General features: G+C 36.4%; 1 protein-coding gene across 1 annotated transcript in view; it reads left to right on the top strand.

Annotated features, from left to right (window-relative positions):
• Positions 1-17,215, top strand: part of LOC114352785 (suppressor of lurcher protein 1) — a 92,364-nt gene that overhangs the window by 65,799 nt on the left and 9,350 nt on the right. Inside the window, exons 5-12 of the mRNA XM_028304510.1 lie at positions 3,822-4,051; positions 7,403-7,559; positions 10,490-10,549; positions 10,645-10,733; positions 11,735-11,854; positions 12,576-12,644; positions 13,753-13,939; positions 16,195-16,385. Of these exons, the coding sequence (XP_028160311.1) occupies positions 3,822-4,051; positions 7,403-7,559; positions 10,490-10,549; positions 10,645-10,733; positions 11,735-11,854; positions 12,576-12,644; positions 13,753-13,939; positions 16,195-16,385 (1,103 nt within the window). The remainder of the gene's footprint in view (positions 1-3,821; positions 4,052-7,402; positions 7,560-10,489; positions 10,550-10,644; positions 10,734-11,734; positions 11,855-12,575; positions 12,645-13,752; positions 13,940-16,194; positions 16,386-17,215) is intronic.

Below are 17,215 nucleotides of genomic sequence, written 5' to 3'. Positions count from 1 at the left end.
TTGACAAAATACTTCTTAGTTTTAAAGCGATGTAGATTGTAAGACCAGCTGCTTAATATAAACAAGAAAATGCTTTGCATTTAAACGTCGTATCCTAATTCTTCGAAAGTAAATCATCCTCATAATAAGATATTTTTTTTACATTTGCTATGCTGTATTCGAACCCGCTTATGTATCTTTCCAGCTGAAGTTGTAGTCCTGTTTATGCACCATCAGGGTAAGCAGCCATTATGATTCATCATTATCATCATCATCATCTCAGCCATAGGACGTCCACTGCTGAACATAGGCATCCCCCAATGCTTTCCATGTTGCCCGGTTGGTAGCGGCCTGCGTCCAGCGCCTTTCTGCTACTTTTATGATGTCGTCGGTCCACCTTGTGGGTGGACGTCCCACGCTGCGTTTTTAGGTACGCGGCCTCCACTCCATTATGATTACGTGATATTATCCAATTTGACGTATCCCCTTTTATAATTTCATACACAATTTACTTTAAGAAAATCTATACTTACTTTAAAGCCGAAGAGTTTGTTTGTTTGAACGCGCTAATCTTAGGAACTACTGGTACGATTTGAAAAACTCTTTCAGATAGACTATTTAGCGAGGAAAGCTAATAGGCTATACAAATATCATCACGCTATGACTTGGGCTGAGTTGCACCACCTAACTGACCGTAATTATAACGATAACCGGCGTTTTTGTATGGAGTTTGACAGATTTTTTATGTTTTTCAAAGTTAAAGTAAGATGATGCAACCCAGACTTAGTAACTATTCCACACGGACGAGGTCGCGGGCAGAAGCTAGTAGAATATAATTTTGAAAATCTTCCAAGCGTAACCTTCAAGACTAACTTGAGCTAACTCGTGTAGGTGTAAAGCTATCCGTTTGAAAGTTAACGTGTTAAAGAAGTTTCCACCTCGCACTTAATTTATCGTTTCATTACCCACAGCTTGTGTCCCATCCAACCTGACTCACGTAAAATGTATCTACACATCACATTTATGTTCGTTGCAAAATAGTATTTATCTACACTAATAATATAAATGCGAAAGTAACTGTGTCTGTCTGTCTCGCTTTCACGCCTAAACCACTGAACCGATTTTGATGAAATCTATACTAATATTATAAATGCGAAAGTAACTCTGTCTGTCTGTCTCGCTTTCACGCCTAAACCACTGAACCGATTTTGGCACAGAGATAGTTTGAGTCCCGGGAAAGGACATAGGATAGTTTTTATCCCGGTTTTTGAATCAGGGACGCGCGCGATAAAGTTTTTCTGTGACAAACAAAATTCCACGCGGGCGATTCCGATGGCGGAAAGCTAGTTACAATTAAATAGATGCTACAGTGATCTTGACATTCTATCGTTCGTTTGTACTTCAAAGTTTAATTGACGAAGTGGACTTCTCTGGGACAAGGGTCCCTCTAATGAATAGACTATAGAGGCATTTTTCGACCTAAAGGTTCTGGATTTCATTGATCCCATACGAATATTTGACAATAAATTAAACATCACCTGCAATAATCGCTTCCATTTTAGTAACGCCAATAAATTCTCAAAAAATTAATTGATGCACAGGGTGTTAATTTAAAAAGTATAATTCAATTCACAAAAATAAAATTTATTATGATAAACATATCAATGCATTCGCAAAATCATCGTTACTTCCTGGAAAATTTGCATGTCCATTTTCGCTGTATTCTGTTCTACTCATTTTTGTTCTAACCCAAAAGATGCGCTTTCACGTTTTGAACAATATCGCAGCGCAAATTTTGCATTTCATTATAATCTGGCTTTATTAGCCTGTGCCGTTTGAGTACTGCCTGTTTATTCCGTGACCGTTTATTCTGTGGTCGTTTATTCTGTGACCGTTTGTTTTTGCCGGTGTGGAACAGAAGCAATTTTATTGTGTTTTTGTCCGAATGAAAATGAATATAAATTATTCTGCTGATGAAAATGGACTGCCCAGTGATCAGTTAAATAATAAATAAGGTGTGAATGAATGCAGTACATTTTGTTAGTCTGGCAGTGAAATTGCTTTATTTTATTTTGATGTCAATTTAAAAATTAAAAAGTATTTATTTCTAAAAGATGTCACATGTACAATTTATTCTGGCGGTTTCTGCACTAAGCTAGAAAGCTTGTATCGCAGCGGCCAATTCAAACAATTACCTTTGTATTGACATTCGGTCAATTCAGTAAACATACTTTTAATGACGATTTCAAATTGAAGAATTCAAACATTTTTAAGTATCCAATTGGCTTCGATTTAGTCTTTATACAATAAAACATAGTTAAATACATTTCTTTGCCAATTATATTTAAACAACAGCGTATCTTTGTGAAGCGACGTTGTTATATCATTTGTAAAAAGAATTTTATAATGTGAGCAATATTGAAAAGACCACCTGTTACGTTATGCCATTCGAAGATCAAAGGACGTCCTAATAAAATGTAGTTCACATTGACTAGTTATTTTATTGAATATTATTTACTATTGTGGGAAGAAATGTTATCGTTAATCTAGTTAAAAGCACTTTTTAGACCAGTTCTTCAATAGGTTATAATAATCTTTGGAGTTAACATTTATAAGCCTCCAAAGGCGTTTAGCATGCATTTAGCAATTACTCGGAACAATGGAAAAACGTGATGAAGTACATACCTACTATCTCTATTCAGATATTCCTCCAAAAACTAGTTACTAATTTATTATTACAGCGAAGATATTTCAACAATGTGAGAAACCTCTTCTGTAGATTGTTATTGATCCCAACCCTCGTATATTCTTCATCAGCTATCAACTATACTAAGATTAATAACATGGATAGTTATTGGCAGTTAAATTAAACAGTAAAAGGCCTATTGGTAAACACATAAACCCATGCGAATCCATAAATTTTCCAACCATTAAACAAAGCGGGACAGTAAAATTATCCTAACTCCCAAATTTAATCTGTATCCAATTCTAAAACGAAATTGTGTACATTTTGTTGGACCAACCCATAGTTTATGGCGTACCGATTCCACTAAATGTGTTTAATTTATCAGCACCTAGTTGTTTTCCAGTGTTTGTGGCGAATTTAATTAATTATTCGATTATTTATCACGAGCCTCTTCGTTAGAACAAGACGTTCTTGCGGAATGTTTAATGGCGAATGGCGGGTGCAAAATGGATTGAGACTGTTCGGAGTTTGATTCATGGATGGAGTTGTTGTCTTTCTTAATGACTACTTACGTTGTTGTTAGAACAGTATTCGGATGTTTGCGGCTTTCGAGGCATCTGGAGCAATTTTTCACTGGAAAGATTGTTAGGAATAATGATTCGAAATGGATGATATCCCTGAAGTTGAACGTTATGTTTGATGCTTCCAAGATTTTCACAAGATTCAAGACGATATCTGCTTCTTTCCATTCTATTTTCGTTTCTTTTTCTTAGTTAAGTAATATTGTCATTAAGATAAATGGACACTCTTATTTAGTTAAATTCTTAGATTTTTGTGGAATGCAAATTAAGGCTCGTCAGTTATATCTTCTTCAGAATGAGCACTATATTTTAGACATCACATCTATACTAATATTATAAATGCGAAAGTAACTCTATCTGTCTGTCTTTCTTTCACGCCTAAACCAATGAACCGATTTTAATGAAATTTGGCAGGCAGATAGTTTGAGTCCCGGGAAAGGACATAGATAGTTTTTATTCCGGTTTTTGAAACAGGGACGCGCGCGATTTAGTTTTTCTGTGACAGACAAAATTCCACGCGGGCGGAAAGCTAGTGTCTTATATTCTAGATTTACTAACAATAACATTGTCCACAGATGCACTCGAGGGGACCACCTCAAAGTCTACTCCGAAGGTGGGACGCACGGACCAGGTCCTCCCGGAGTCAACGAGTATTCGGCCTGGTCCAGAGCCATCTGCGGGAACAGAGTTGATGCACCACCAGCCTTGTACTCACATGGACCGCTTCTAGTGCTGGAGTTCCACACTGGGTCGAAGATATCCAATGCGACTGGATTCGTGGGCACCTATAGATTTATAGATAGACGTAAGTTTAACTAATTTAGGCTGAGTTGCACCATCTTACTTTAACTTTAACAAACGTCAAAAATCTGTCAAACTCTATACAAAAAACGCCGGTTATAGTTACGGTCAAAGTTAGCAACTCAGCCTAAGTGTAATAAGTGCGTTGAGTTGACCACCAACAGGGTAAGATGGCAAGATGTCGTAAGGCAAGCAACATTTTCCTACAATAAATCCGAACGAACATGTAACGAATGAGTAAAAGAAGAACTTTTTAACTAAGATACTAATGGAATAATCGTCACTTGACCTTTTCCCCTGGAATAAACTTGAACTTTACTAGTAGGATTTTAAATGACAGTTAAGCTGCTGATCATGTCCAGGTAGGAGTTGCAGGATTGGAGATGAGTATAGTGGAAATAGAGTCGTTTACATCATGGCTATGCTTTTAGGCTTTAAATCAGTAATGAAACCATACTACGGACTTCGCCGAAAGTACTTACCTACCTAAGTTTTTGGCACAAGTAAGAAGTCGTGGGCGCTATTATAATTTTGCATTTCTGTTTCGAACAAAGCTTAATCCGTTCATTCAAAGAACCGGTGGAACACTTGAAGTGCTTTTTCATTGGAATGTTCATAAATAATAAGCACACTCAGGGATTGCCCGGCTCATAAAGTACCTACCTGAGCTCAGATTGAGTAAGACGAAAGTGTAGTAAGTACTATAGTACCTACACTTCTTTCATTCTTTGAGATTCCTATTGTGTTTTCGAGTAATTTAATGTGCACGATTATTTTCGTAGTGGTATTTTTATACCTCAAATTATTTACTTACCTAAAATATTGATAAAATGTAAGTGAGTATTAAATAAAAATATTTTTCAACATATAAACATGAATTCGACTCATTTTGTCGAGAAAAACAAGTGACAACGAGAGTTGACCGTTTTTATTACAAGCTTTATATTGACTTCACTTGTTAGTATGTGTGGGACAAATCTTGCTACTGAATTTAGGACCACTTCTCCTCAACCGATTGAGCTGAAATTTGGTATACTTATGTAAGTACAATGACAATGCAATGTTATGGTACCATTGAGCTGGTCTGATGATGGAGTCAAGAGGTGGCCATAGCCCCATAGGAACTCCTAAACGAAACGGCGGAAACTTATCGAGTTTGGGTTCGTTGGATTCGACTTCCCGAGCACTTTGATGCTAAATGATGACCAGGGCCCAGAAATTGAGAAAAAGTGTAAAATAAAATTATAAATAAAAAAATAACTTTTTTAAAAACAAGCTTTATCCTGAAATGCAGTTGTACTTAAATGAAAAAAATAATTGTATGCTAGGTTCAAAAAATTTCGAAAGCTTGTAGCGCAAACAGAAAAAAAGAGGAATAAATTCCATGCGCGATACAAGCTTTCGAAATTCTTTGAACCTAGCATACAATTATTTTTTTNAAAACAAGCTTTATCCTGAAATGCAGTTGTACTTAAATGAAAAAAATAATTGTATGCTAGGTTCAAAAAATTTCGAAAGCTTGTAGCGCAAACAGAAAAAAAGAGGAATAAATTCCATGCGCGATACAAGCTTTCGAAATTCTTTGAACCTAGCATACAATTATTTTTTTCATTTAAGTACAACTGCATTTCAGGATAAAGCTTGTTTTTAAAAAAGTTATTTTTTTATTTATAATTTTATTAATAGAAAACATTCGGTAGTTTTGTTTGTTCTCAAGCAAATAAATACGTAATTAAATCACTAATTGATTTTCCCCTCCATAGATCTCACTTAGCTCATTGCTGGCCCTCTTCGTCTTAGTCTAATCAAATCAGTAGCCTTAACGGAGCAATAAACTAACAATTAAGGAGTAATAAATGGACCACAGGACAGTTCCAGATACAGTCTTGTACTGGAATAAAATGTTAATTGCCTCCGAACGAAGTAGCTTCAGTTTATTTTATTGCGAAATAGATCGTTTAGGAGATTGAATTAATTAATTTAAAGATTTGATCGTAGTTCAGAAATAGATAAAAATTGAATAAGACGACGGTGCTGAAGCTACGTAGGTACTCTGGCGTCTTATATTGTTAAGTAATATTAGGCCTGTTCATCTCCGCGAGTTTACATCGAAAACAAAACACGCACGATGGCCCACCTACAGGATACTATTCGACAAGGCCTCACATACGAGCGAACATTGACTCACGCACACGTATTCTTGTGTATGATGGAAGAAAATAAAGAAAATGGTGTACTAAATACTCTGCAGTATTTAACTGCCTAAATAATAATAAAAACACAGAATGTACTTTTTTAAGTTGCCTCAAGACACTGAGAGGTAAATAAGTAGTTAATATTATTCATGATAATTCATGATAAATCATGTATTTCTTCCGCCATATTCCGCAGTTTGGCACCTCACGTTACATCATTTTACCGAAGTCAGCCCTATAGCTTGGGCGCAGTGCCGATCACTGACGTTTGTCAACAAAATGGTGCTTGACTCTTGAGACAGGCTAAATTACACCATATTGTTAATGACATTGAGCATACATTTTTTTAAATACCTTCGCGAAGTAAAACTTCTGTACGTAGTACTTATTAATTATTCTGTGGTAATATTAATTATTATCAGAACGGAATTAGTGGTATCGGAGAAATGTTCTTTGGCGAAATTCAATACGTCCAATTTATCCAAAACACAAATAGTTTAGTAGTAACAATACAAACCGTGACGTCACATCGACATTCTAATCGCGGGAGGTGTGCGTGCGGGTAAGTTAGGGAGATTGGCATTCCAGTTAGGTGCGCAATTAGCTCCACCGGTTTGTACTAATTAATACTTATTAAGAACTAACAGCCACCCGCGACTTCGTACGCGTGGATCCCGTTTTACTCCCTTAGGGGTTGAATTTTGTGACATTTCGCGATGAAGTGAGTGAGTCAGTCAGTCAGTCAATCAGTAACCTTAAATTTCGCTTAAGGGATGTTTCCTGGGTCAAAAAGCAAGAGTTTTAATTAGTCCGTCAGTTAACTTATCAAAAAATACTCTACACGTATTTTTCACTTTTTCAAACTAATGAAAATTTAAAGAGATAAAGCGCGTCAAAGTTCATAAGAAGAGGCCCGTGAGGTCAATGCGTGCATAAAAGTGCCGCACGTTGTGACGTCGTGCGGAACTTCAACGCACCATAACTATGTAATTATTTGTTAGATTGACAAATAAAAATATGTGTCCAATATTTTTTGATATTAAACATGACGGACTAAAAAAATTTTTTTAGGAAACTAGCCTATTGTACTGTTTTTATGTAATATCCTTCTTTGTATGTTTCTCTGGCCGATTAAATAACTATTATTATTTTTCCACCAGGTAACTTCGAAACAGACGGAGTGCAAGTGCCAGAGACCTGGTGCGACTATGTCTTCCACTCACAGCCGAATCGACCAGCTCATGGACGTCTGTACAGTCCTCGGTACCCTTCGAGCTACCCCAGCAATATACGGTGCAACTACCATTTTAATGCCAGGTGAATTATTAATTTAACTTTTAAATACGAACAGCTAGGGACTGGCATTCGCTGCCTGTTGCTGTCTTTCCTGAACACTTTAATCCGGGCCTTTTCAAAGCGAGAATGAATACACTTACAGGGCAGATATGTACTATCCTAGACTGCATCTCACTTAACAACAGGTGCGATTGCAGTCATACACCTACCTTGTTTTGCATTAAAAAAAAAGAATAAAAATGTCAGTAAAACTTGGAAATTTTTATACAATAGATCCTTAATTGCTCAAAAAAGTCACATTTTCCTGTAAAGTCCTCGATACCCTTTGAGCTACCCCAGCAATATTATACGGTGCAACTAGCATTTTAATGTCAGGTGAATTATTAATATAAAATGTCATTTAATTTTTGTTCTCGGTAAAAAATAGGGTTTTTTTTTTAAACTGTACTTACATTTCACAAGGTAAGCTACAAATACTTATCGAAATAGACAGAAAAATAATATTTGTGTTCATTATTAGTACTGAGTATAATACCAGTCTCTTTTAAAACAAGGTCAAATCGCCATGAAAATAATGCCAGGTTTTAACGAGCTCTGAATTAAGATTAGGTTAGAAATAATAAACTGAATTTCTCTTCTCTGGCGTACAAAATGTTTTAACGAAAAACCTAAACTTTTTAAAATTTCTTCTTGATTAATTTAATAAGAAAATATTTTTCACCTTTTTCTAGTAACTTATTACACTTTCCCCGAATAAGCTTATTCACAGTTCTGAAACGTAACAAGATATAATAGACATTGTTAAATATACCAAAGAAACCACTTTGTACTTAACGCAAAATGTCTGAGAAACATCTCCAGCAGGGTTGCCGATAGTGATATGCCAAAATCCCCAAGCGCATTGGGGAAAAGAAAATTTTACAAACTATTAATACCAGTGGCGTAACTACAGGGCAGAGCTGGCAAAATGCCACGGGCCCCCGACCCTAGGAGGTCTGGGGTCCAAGAGGCCGAGCTCAGAAAAATATAATTTTTTTTTTTCAAATTTGATTTATCTAAATGCACATTAAATTGTTTGGGCCACCGATTCGACGATGATAGTTAACAGTCATTCATGAGCTATGATACAAACTTATAATATTAAGGCATATCAGGGCCAGCNACGGGCCTGATTAATACCACATTTAAATGAAACAATGATCTATAAATTTCTGTTTTAAGTTAATTAATTGTAAGAAATCAATCAAGACTTGCAGAAAGATGTTATATTGCAAGCTTGAGTTATACTTAAAATCCCCACATTTCCCCCCAAATCGAAGCTCTCCCACACATTCCCCAATCAGTTTCGCTTTCCCTGAGTCTGGGGAATTCCCTACAGATTGGCAACCCTGATCTCCAGTCTCAACATTCTGTGAGAAAATAGCAGAACTCTTGTACGAAACAAATAAATCAGAAGTTTCACTCGGAGCCTTATTTAACGATGATGGAAACAGAAATAATGGATTTCACTTTATTCAGGGACTAAACAAAAGAATTGATTTCAATAGCTGTTGAGCTTGTCAAAATTCATTTTTGTAAAGTCAATTCATTATCAAGGGTAATGAGAAATGAAAATGTATTTTTGTTCTACTTTTAGTATAATAATTTATTAATCTATACTTATAATAAGTAAATCTGTAGAGAGGTCAATTCTGTACATGAAAGATATTTTCAAAATAACTATCAGGGGGTGATTAGTGATCGATACTGATGCCAAAAATGCAATCAGTAAAATTTTTGTCTGTCTGTCTGTCTGTCTGTATGTCTGTCCGTCTGTATGTTCCTTATAGAAACAAAAACTACTCGACGGATTTAAAAAAAACTTGGTACAATTATTCTTCATACTCCTGGGCAGGTTATAGTATACTTAGGAATTCCGACGGGAACAGGAATTAGCGGGAAAATCCTTTTGTATGAAAAATCTAAACCACTTAAGTCAGACGCTTGAAATTTGGCATGTACCGTAAACTTAAAGCTTAGTTACAACAAGGAATTCCCGAAATTCCCACGGGAACGGGAATTAGCGGGAAAAAACATTTGTATGAAAAAATCTAAACCGCGTAAGATAGATGAAGGGGGTAAAACGGGATCCACGCGTACGATGTCGCGGGCGGCCGCTAGTGAGAAATAGACGGTGGATCTGTCAACAGCACTGGACCAAGGGTGATATACTGTTTGTACCTACTCCAAATGACTGTCGTGTCTACAACGATCAAAATGGCGCGAATATTTGTTATGCGCAACTTTAGGGCCCTGTGTCTTTTGTATTTGTAGAGATATTTTCATGATTCTTTCACAATCATTATTAGTTTTACTTATTATTAGTGGTACGGTAAGATGTTAAGCCTAGTCAGAGCCGACTATCTACTGTCATTAAGGACTTTACAAAGAGTGCTAAAGGGTGATCATGCAAACTATCGCCCGTATTCACAAACATTGCTATGAGGTCTCACAGTGTGCGTGAACGCACAGGATGACACACAAACCAATGACAGACCTGTATTCAACACTTTGTGTTCTATTTGCTACTCCACTTAAGCAAGCTACGTTTGTGAAAACGGGCGTTAGTTTCTTATGCTACCTTATTGAGATCACAGGCTCACGTACTTAATGATCTTTGGTAATAATAAAATACATTATTATAATATAGTACATTAATTTAATTACCTACCGTTTTCCTTATTCACATACGAGACAATAAGATACTCAAAAATGTACCAAAACATAATTAAGGTGATAAAGTTTCCAAAATCCCTTTTATGTGGGTTAATCTTGAATGTTCTTTAGTAATCGAATTACATTTACTTGAAATTCATTACTAATTGATGTTACAAAGACTTTAACAAATGATTTATTAATTAGTTTTAAGTTCTTGTTACTTTTAGTTGATTGGAATGATATTAATTTTACAGACAACACGAAAGGATCAAACTACTTTTCGAGGAATCGTTTCTTCAAAAAGGCGATGAAAGGTAAACGTAGCTTTACTATTCCTAATATCTATTTAAGCGTTTTATTATTCCTCTATTTAATTGATCGTTTCTTGAAAGTAATATTTCATTTTCAGTTGCCTAAATCGGGCTGATATAATTAAAGTGTTTGATGGAAGACTAGCCACCGCTCCAGTTTTGGCCATGATCTGCAATGAAGTCATAGGTAAGTTTAATTATTTTGGACCTTATGATAAGAGAACAATGTTTAAATTAAAGTAGCAATCTCGTAAAGAGTTTAATACTATTGATGTGCGTTAAACGTTTTATTCTCGAATAAAAAAAAACACATTAGGTACTATACATATTTATAAACTGTTTATCGCATCATCTATATCCGTTATGCATAAAAACAGATCACTAAAACATTTCAAATGATGTAATTTTGTGAAAAAAATATACAGATATGTAGGCACAGTCAGCGCCACATAGTTCTTTTCTTTTCTTTTTTCTTTTTTCAGCCAAATGACGTCCACTGCTGGACAAAGGCCTCCCCCAAGGTTTTCCACAATGAACGGTCCTGCGCTGCCCGCATCCAGGCTCTTCCCGCGACCTTTACCAGATCGTCGGTCCACCTAGTAGGAGGCCTGCCCACGCTACGTCTTCCAGCCCGTGGTTGCCACTCGAGAACTTTCCTGCCCCAACGGCCATCGTGTCTACGAGCTATGTGCCCCGCCCACTGCCACTTGATTTTAGCAATTCACACATAGTTCGTGACACCAAAATAGCCAAAAAGTTCGCAACACGTCTTTGTTACGGATTATTAATGGAATAAGGTTGTGTTGTCAATTTTTTGGTCACTTTGGGTGTCACGAACTATTTGACGCTGACTGTACGGTCTACTGTGAGTGAGACCGTTAGGTATATTGCAACCTACGGACTTCAAGCTAAACATTGTGGCATATTACGTAGTTATAAATGTGAATTTGCAACAAAAAAGTTACTCTTGATTTGCTGTACACTCACTGACTCTATTAACTTCGAATCTAGACTTACAACCCGGTCAAGTTAAATGCGCACCAAGCGGCAGTGCCGTCACATCGACGCTCTGGTACGGACGGGGCGCTGGTAAGTGCGAGAGAGACTCGCTTTCCAGCGAGGTGCGCAGTTTACTTGACCGGTTGTAAAAATACATCCATCAATGAATGATAATATTGTTTCCAACAGGCTACGAGGTGCTATCAAGCGGGCCAGATCTCTTAGTGCAGTTCACAGCTAACTCCAACACGCCTGGTCAGGGTTTCAAGGCCAGCTACCAGTTCCAGATGGACGACTCATCTAGCACAGGTTTAGTAAGCATTCTGTTAGGGTGACCAAGAGAGGAATTTTAAGGGGTAGAAGTATTTCATTAGGGTAGTTAGAATAGCCGTGTGCTTCCGAACATTCGCGAACATTATGTCAACAAGACGGGTTAAGGCGTTCTTATTGACCAATGTGCGAAGTTTGGGCCAAATCCTCCGTTTGCTGATGGTTAATTAGAGAGAATCGTGCTCCTACTAAAGAGTAAAGACTAAATAGTGTAGTTTATAGTTAAAGGTGTAATCTTCGCGCCAAAATATAGCAAATGTTTATAATGCTAAAAATTGTTCCAAACTGAGATTGCATCCTCAACATTATTTACCTTTGTACTAAGGTTGTGGACTAGGTGCTCCTTTTAATCTTTTTCTGTTTCAACAATAATAATATTGGTATTTCAATATAACATTTATAGGTAGTCGTGTTTAAATAAAGCACGTTTGTATCAACAATCTACGGATTTTCTCTTCGAAACAGACACATCGGCAATAAAAGTTAAATATCATTCAGCAATATTTTCTCAACAAACAAAGCAATTACTTCTTACCCATACTCTTTCTGTAAATAATGACACGGATAATTGTCGCAAGTCACAAAAGAATCCCACGCAAACAGAACGATAATAGAACAAACCCAAAACACCTACAAATCGTCGTTAATGCCTCTGATAAATCATCAATACCTACGCAATAAAGAATATTTTCGCTCGCAGATCCAGATATTAGAAAATCCAGTACGACAGAAGCAATATCCGGGCTGGGTCCGGCAGTCAGCGCTGCGAGTAAGTTATTGTAATTTTATTTACTCTAAAATCCGGATTTTGGCTTTTGAAACTCCCGGATCTGCATTCCGGCGAATTTACCAAAGTGCAACGCCTATAAAATTATGGCGGGGAATTTGTCGCTGCGATAATACTATAGGTTCTTGAGAACCAGTCGCTTAATATCTAACTGAAATTTGATTTCATCAGCTGGATTAAATTTGAGATGTTTTAGTTGAAGCAATTTTAGTTGGAAATGCCAGACGTTTACTCGAAGCCAGATGGGGTCTAGTTTGAATGAAAATAGCATTAAGTGTTTTTTTATAACTTCAATAGGATGGATTTAATTCTTTTTAATACACTTTCAGTCATTGGACAGAATACAATAGAAACATATTATTAAGGTCAAAAAGCATATTTAAGACACTCTGCATAGTGTCCAAGTCGAATTAAAAAAAATACAGAACAAAATTAATAATTAATGAACAGAATATTATTACTTCTTGGTGTTGAGCTTCTTGGTAATTGCCTCGCATCTTAATTTTATATCATTCCATGTATCTACATGTGGATAACGTGGTGGGATGTGTTACCGCATATAGTACATAAGTCTAGTGGATAAGTTAATTTCTGTAACACATTGTTTGTAATTCCTAAAAATAAAAATAAAGTACTGCGTCCAATGACTGGAAGTTTACCCTACTCATTTTACGACAAATAGTACCTATATATTCGTAAGACTATCCGGATTAAAATTCACCACGTCACTAGATCTGATTATTGAACTAGAGGGGTCCATCAATAAAAGTTCCAAGTCACATTATTTATTGAATAAGTCCACCATTCTAACACTGCGCACGCTCTACGCTTCTAGGGTTGTCAACATCATGAAATTCATTTTTATTTCTTGAAAAAAGAAATATCACGTAGAACTTGTTAAGAGAGAATGTCTATGTACTTTTATAGTTTATTATTACATTTTATTTTTCAAAGAATTTAACTTTGTAACTGTTTCAATATTGCAAAGTGAATGATTTTACCAAGCTCTTATAAAGTGCTCTAGGATTACCTAGAAGAATAGAAGTAAAATGTACAGCACAATAACTTAAAAAAAACCTGTGTTTACCAGCGTCGTCCTGCGATCAAGTATTCAGCAGCGATAAAAGCAAGAGTGGGAAGGTGACGTCACCACTCTATCCGAAGCCGTATTTGCCGAAGACGCAGTGTCATTACGACTTCTTGGCGAGGGGCAGAGAGAGAGTCAGACTGGTGTTCGAAGACTTCAGTTTGCAGAGGGTGACTGAAAATATTATTGAGTAAGTGGTAGTTATGATTTTGTACTTAACAAAATAACGGATACGACCTGCAAGCTTTCAAGAAGAGAGCGTATCTTCCTTAGAGTAGGCGCACACCGTTGATTTTTCGTCGGCCGATAGTTTAGTCGGGCAGTTGATCAGTATGGGCATGTATGGGAGTGCGCACACTACGCCGATTCGATTTGGCCGATTCTTCATACAAATTAAAATCGGGCACAACTATCGGCCAACTAAAAATCAACGGTGTGCACCCACTCTTAAAGGCCGGCAACGCACCTGTAACGCCCCTGGGTCTGCGGGTGTCTATGGGCGACGGTAATCATTTACCATTAGGTGATTCGTCTGCTCATTTGCCTCCTGTCATATAAAAAACAAAAGGTTGGCAAAAATAAAACGGGAAACTCAGATCACAAAAATAAATATAATTTAATTGTAGCTAAAATTGAAATTTTTCGCGTAAATATTTCATTCATTCAACTGAATGGTCTGAGCCCTTTTTGAGGATTAGCCAACTTTTAATTAATTTAAGATGCCTACTTACCTAATTATTATTATTTTTCTCTTATCTTTGCTTAAGTTATTCATACAATATATAGGACAGACTCAGAACTATGTAATACTTTTAGTAATGAAATCAGCTTGTTGTTCGTGCACTTTTTGAAGACCATTGCATTACAAAATTAAATAAGTTAACTTAATAATTTTAACAAAACCACTTCATTTTTCATTTAAAGTTAATAACTTAGATAAACCACAGGACTAAATCTCTCCGCACTATATTTGTTTGTAAAATTCTCTACTCCAGGTCCAGAGCATGTTTGCATTTAGTTACTAGCCCGAGCAAAATGACCTCCCAGGGGAGTGCAAAATGTTAACTACGTAAACTCAGTCTACGATAGATAATATTGTTAGATGTAAGTTACTCTACTCGCCCTGTGTAAAGGTCCTTAATAATTCATGTTTGAAGAGACAAAACCTAACAATGTGTTAACAAAATGCAAAAAAATTGTTTAGAAAACAATAATTACACAATTTGAAAGTGATTTATACGCTTCGTTTGTTACATATCACTTGGGAATCATTATAAAGATCAAAAGATTTCTTAGAGAATGGTAGACACCAGTCAAGCTAACTATTATGTCATAAAAAGTGCTATTTTGCTTCAAAAATGTAAAGTCTGATGTGCTGTAAGGAATATTTACCAGACGATAGACTCTTTTTAGGGGCCAATAATGAAGTATTGTAGACCTAAAATTTGTTCAAAATACTTAAAGGGTTAGTAGAGTTTTTGAACAAAATACTAGAGCCAAATCTGCAATCTTACGAAATCTCACCCTTCTAGAAAATGCAAAATGGCGTTGATAAGGTGCTCACGTAAACTTTCAAAGTGCTAGTATTCATATCAGCGCATAAGGTATCAATTTTTATCCACACCAGCTGTTGCCAAACGTGAAAACTATAGCATTTTCGAAAGAATCATTATAGCGTTTTGGCAAGACGGCAGATCAAACCATTTTAAATTTTACATTTCAAATATAAATGGGTAACGTGCTGCGCTAGAAATTTATTAGTAATCATGATATTTTAAAGTATTTTTAAAGTGCTGTAACGAAATAGGTCCCATTTTAGTCAGTGTATTGTTTTCCCAATTAATTGGGATGTAATTGATTGAATCAACCTGAATCTATCTTCGAAGAAAGTTTTGTAATTTAAGTAACGAAAAAGGTTACCCCAACCAAGTCTAAAGGTGAATTTTAAAATAGAAATAAAAGGTATAGTCTAATTAAATACAGTCTTGTTAATCTTAAAGTTTTATGCAACAGCTTTGACTGTAACTTGGATGCAAATGCAACTCGGTAACAAAAACTGTTACACCTGTTTATTTGTTGGTTAATTTTGAAGTTAGAAGTTCAAGTTACAAAAGTTTGAATTTTGCGAATTTTTAATTTGAAAACATTTCCTGCTAGCCTGAATCCAACGGCATGTTTTTTGTGCAACTTAACCAGAAGACAAGCAAATTAAGTTTGTATTCTAAAGACTTAAAGTGCATATTTGAAAAACCTGATTGAAATTGTAATTAAAATTAAATACATTAATGTACGAGTAAGCTCATATTGAAGATGCGTATTTTGCGTTTCCATGATCCAGTGAGAGCTTTGACGTCATTGTCCTTACCATCATTTATTACGTTTAAACCATAACGTTAACGTTTGTAGTTACGTTACCCTATTTCACTTAACCTTCTTTTGTTTCAGCTGCGAGAGCATGGACTCGCTAGACATATTTTTGTATGTAGATGGCCGACTTGAGAAGATGATATCATTTTGTGGCAGTGAGCTGCCGAAACCAATCATGTCGAACGGACCAAAATTGTCTATCGAATTTCGAGGGATGTTCTCCTCGAGACATAGTAGGGGGTTTAAGATAGCTTATTCTTATGTTGAAGGTAAGTCTCAAGTTTGAAATAAGTACCTGTAGTTTATGCTATTCGAAATTACATATTATTTCGTTCTATGTGTTACGTTTTCCTCTACACCTTAGCTAGTTAGTTTGAGAATTAATTCTACACTACGATCACCAATCTCCCTGAAACGGCACAGCTTAATATAAAGTGGAAAAAAAAAAGTTATTCTAGTGATTTGTCTTTGAGCTGACTCAAAGATGACTTTCAGCCATGGAGAACACGTTTAAATGTTCAAACAGTGGCATCCCTATAATGCTTGTGTGACCAATTAGTAACACAGAACATTAATAATACAACTTACAGACGTACCAGCTCACAATTACGTAGTGAAATACACGAACATGAATTATGCACCAGTTGGCTACATTTCAAAGTTCTGGAAACCTAACAATTCCAAAATTTCTAACAATTACGAGTAGCTAGGTGTGTTTATTGTTAGTTCTTAAGAAGCGTTGCTGCATTGTCAGCGATTTTCACTAAAGCCCCTCGCCCACGGCGATTTTTTGTAGCGATGCAGTAGCGATTCTGTCGCGCGTTCGCATCGATACAGTAGCAATGCGGTCGCTAGCTGTGTACCCTCGCCCACATAAACGCGCGTCTGTTGCGATGCAAATGCGATTCAGTAACTCTCCCTCCGTTCTCTCCCCGATGTCGTCCGACACGGTCGCGTGTTTGCATCGATACAGTTGCGCTGCTTTAGCGCGTTGACATCGCTTCTGTGGTACGTTGCAAATGCGACTAACGCGCGTTAGTAGCGATACTGTCGCGCGTTTCGTAATCACTACAAAAAGTCGCTGTGTAATTAATTTGCT

The sequence above is a fragment of the Ostrinia furnacalis genome, unplaced genomic scaffold (genome assembly GCF_004193835.3).
Source record: "Ostrinia furnacalis isolate ACB-3 unplaced genomic scaffold, ASM419383v2 OfSCF1452, whole genome shotgun sequence".
In the NCBI taxonomy this organism is placed as follows: Eukaryota; Metazoa; Arthropoda; class Insecta; order Lepidoptera; family Crambidae; genus Ostrinia; species Ostrinia furnacalis.
Note: the sequence above shows the minus strand (reverse complement) of the source record. Positions and strands in the feature narration are given on the sequence as shown.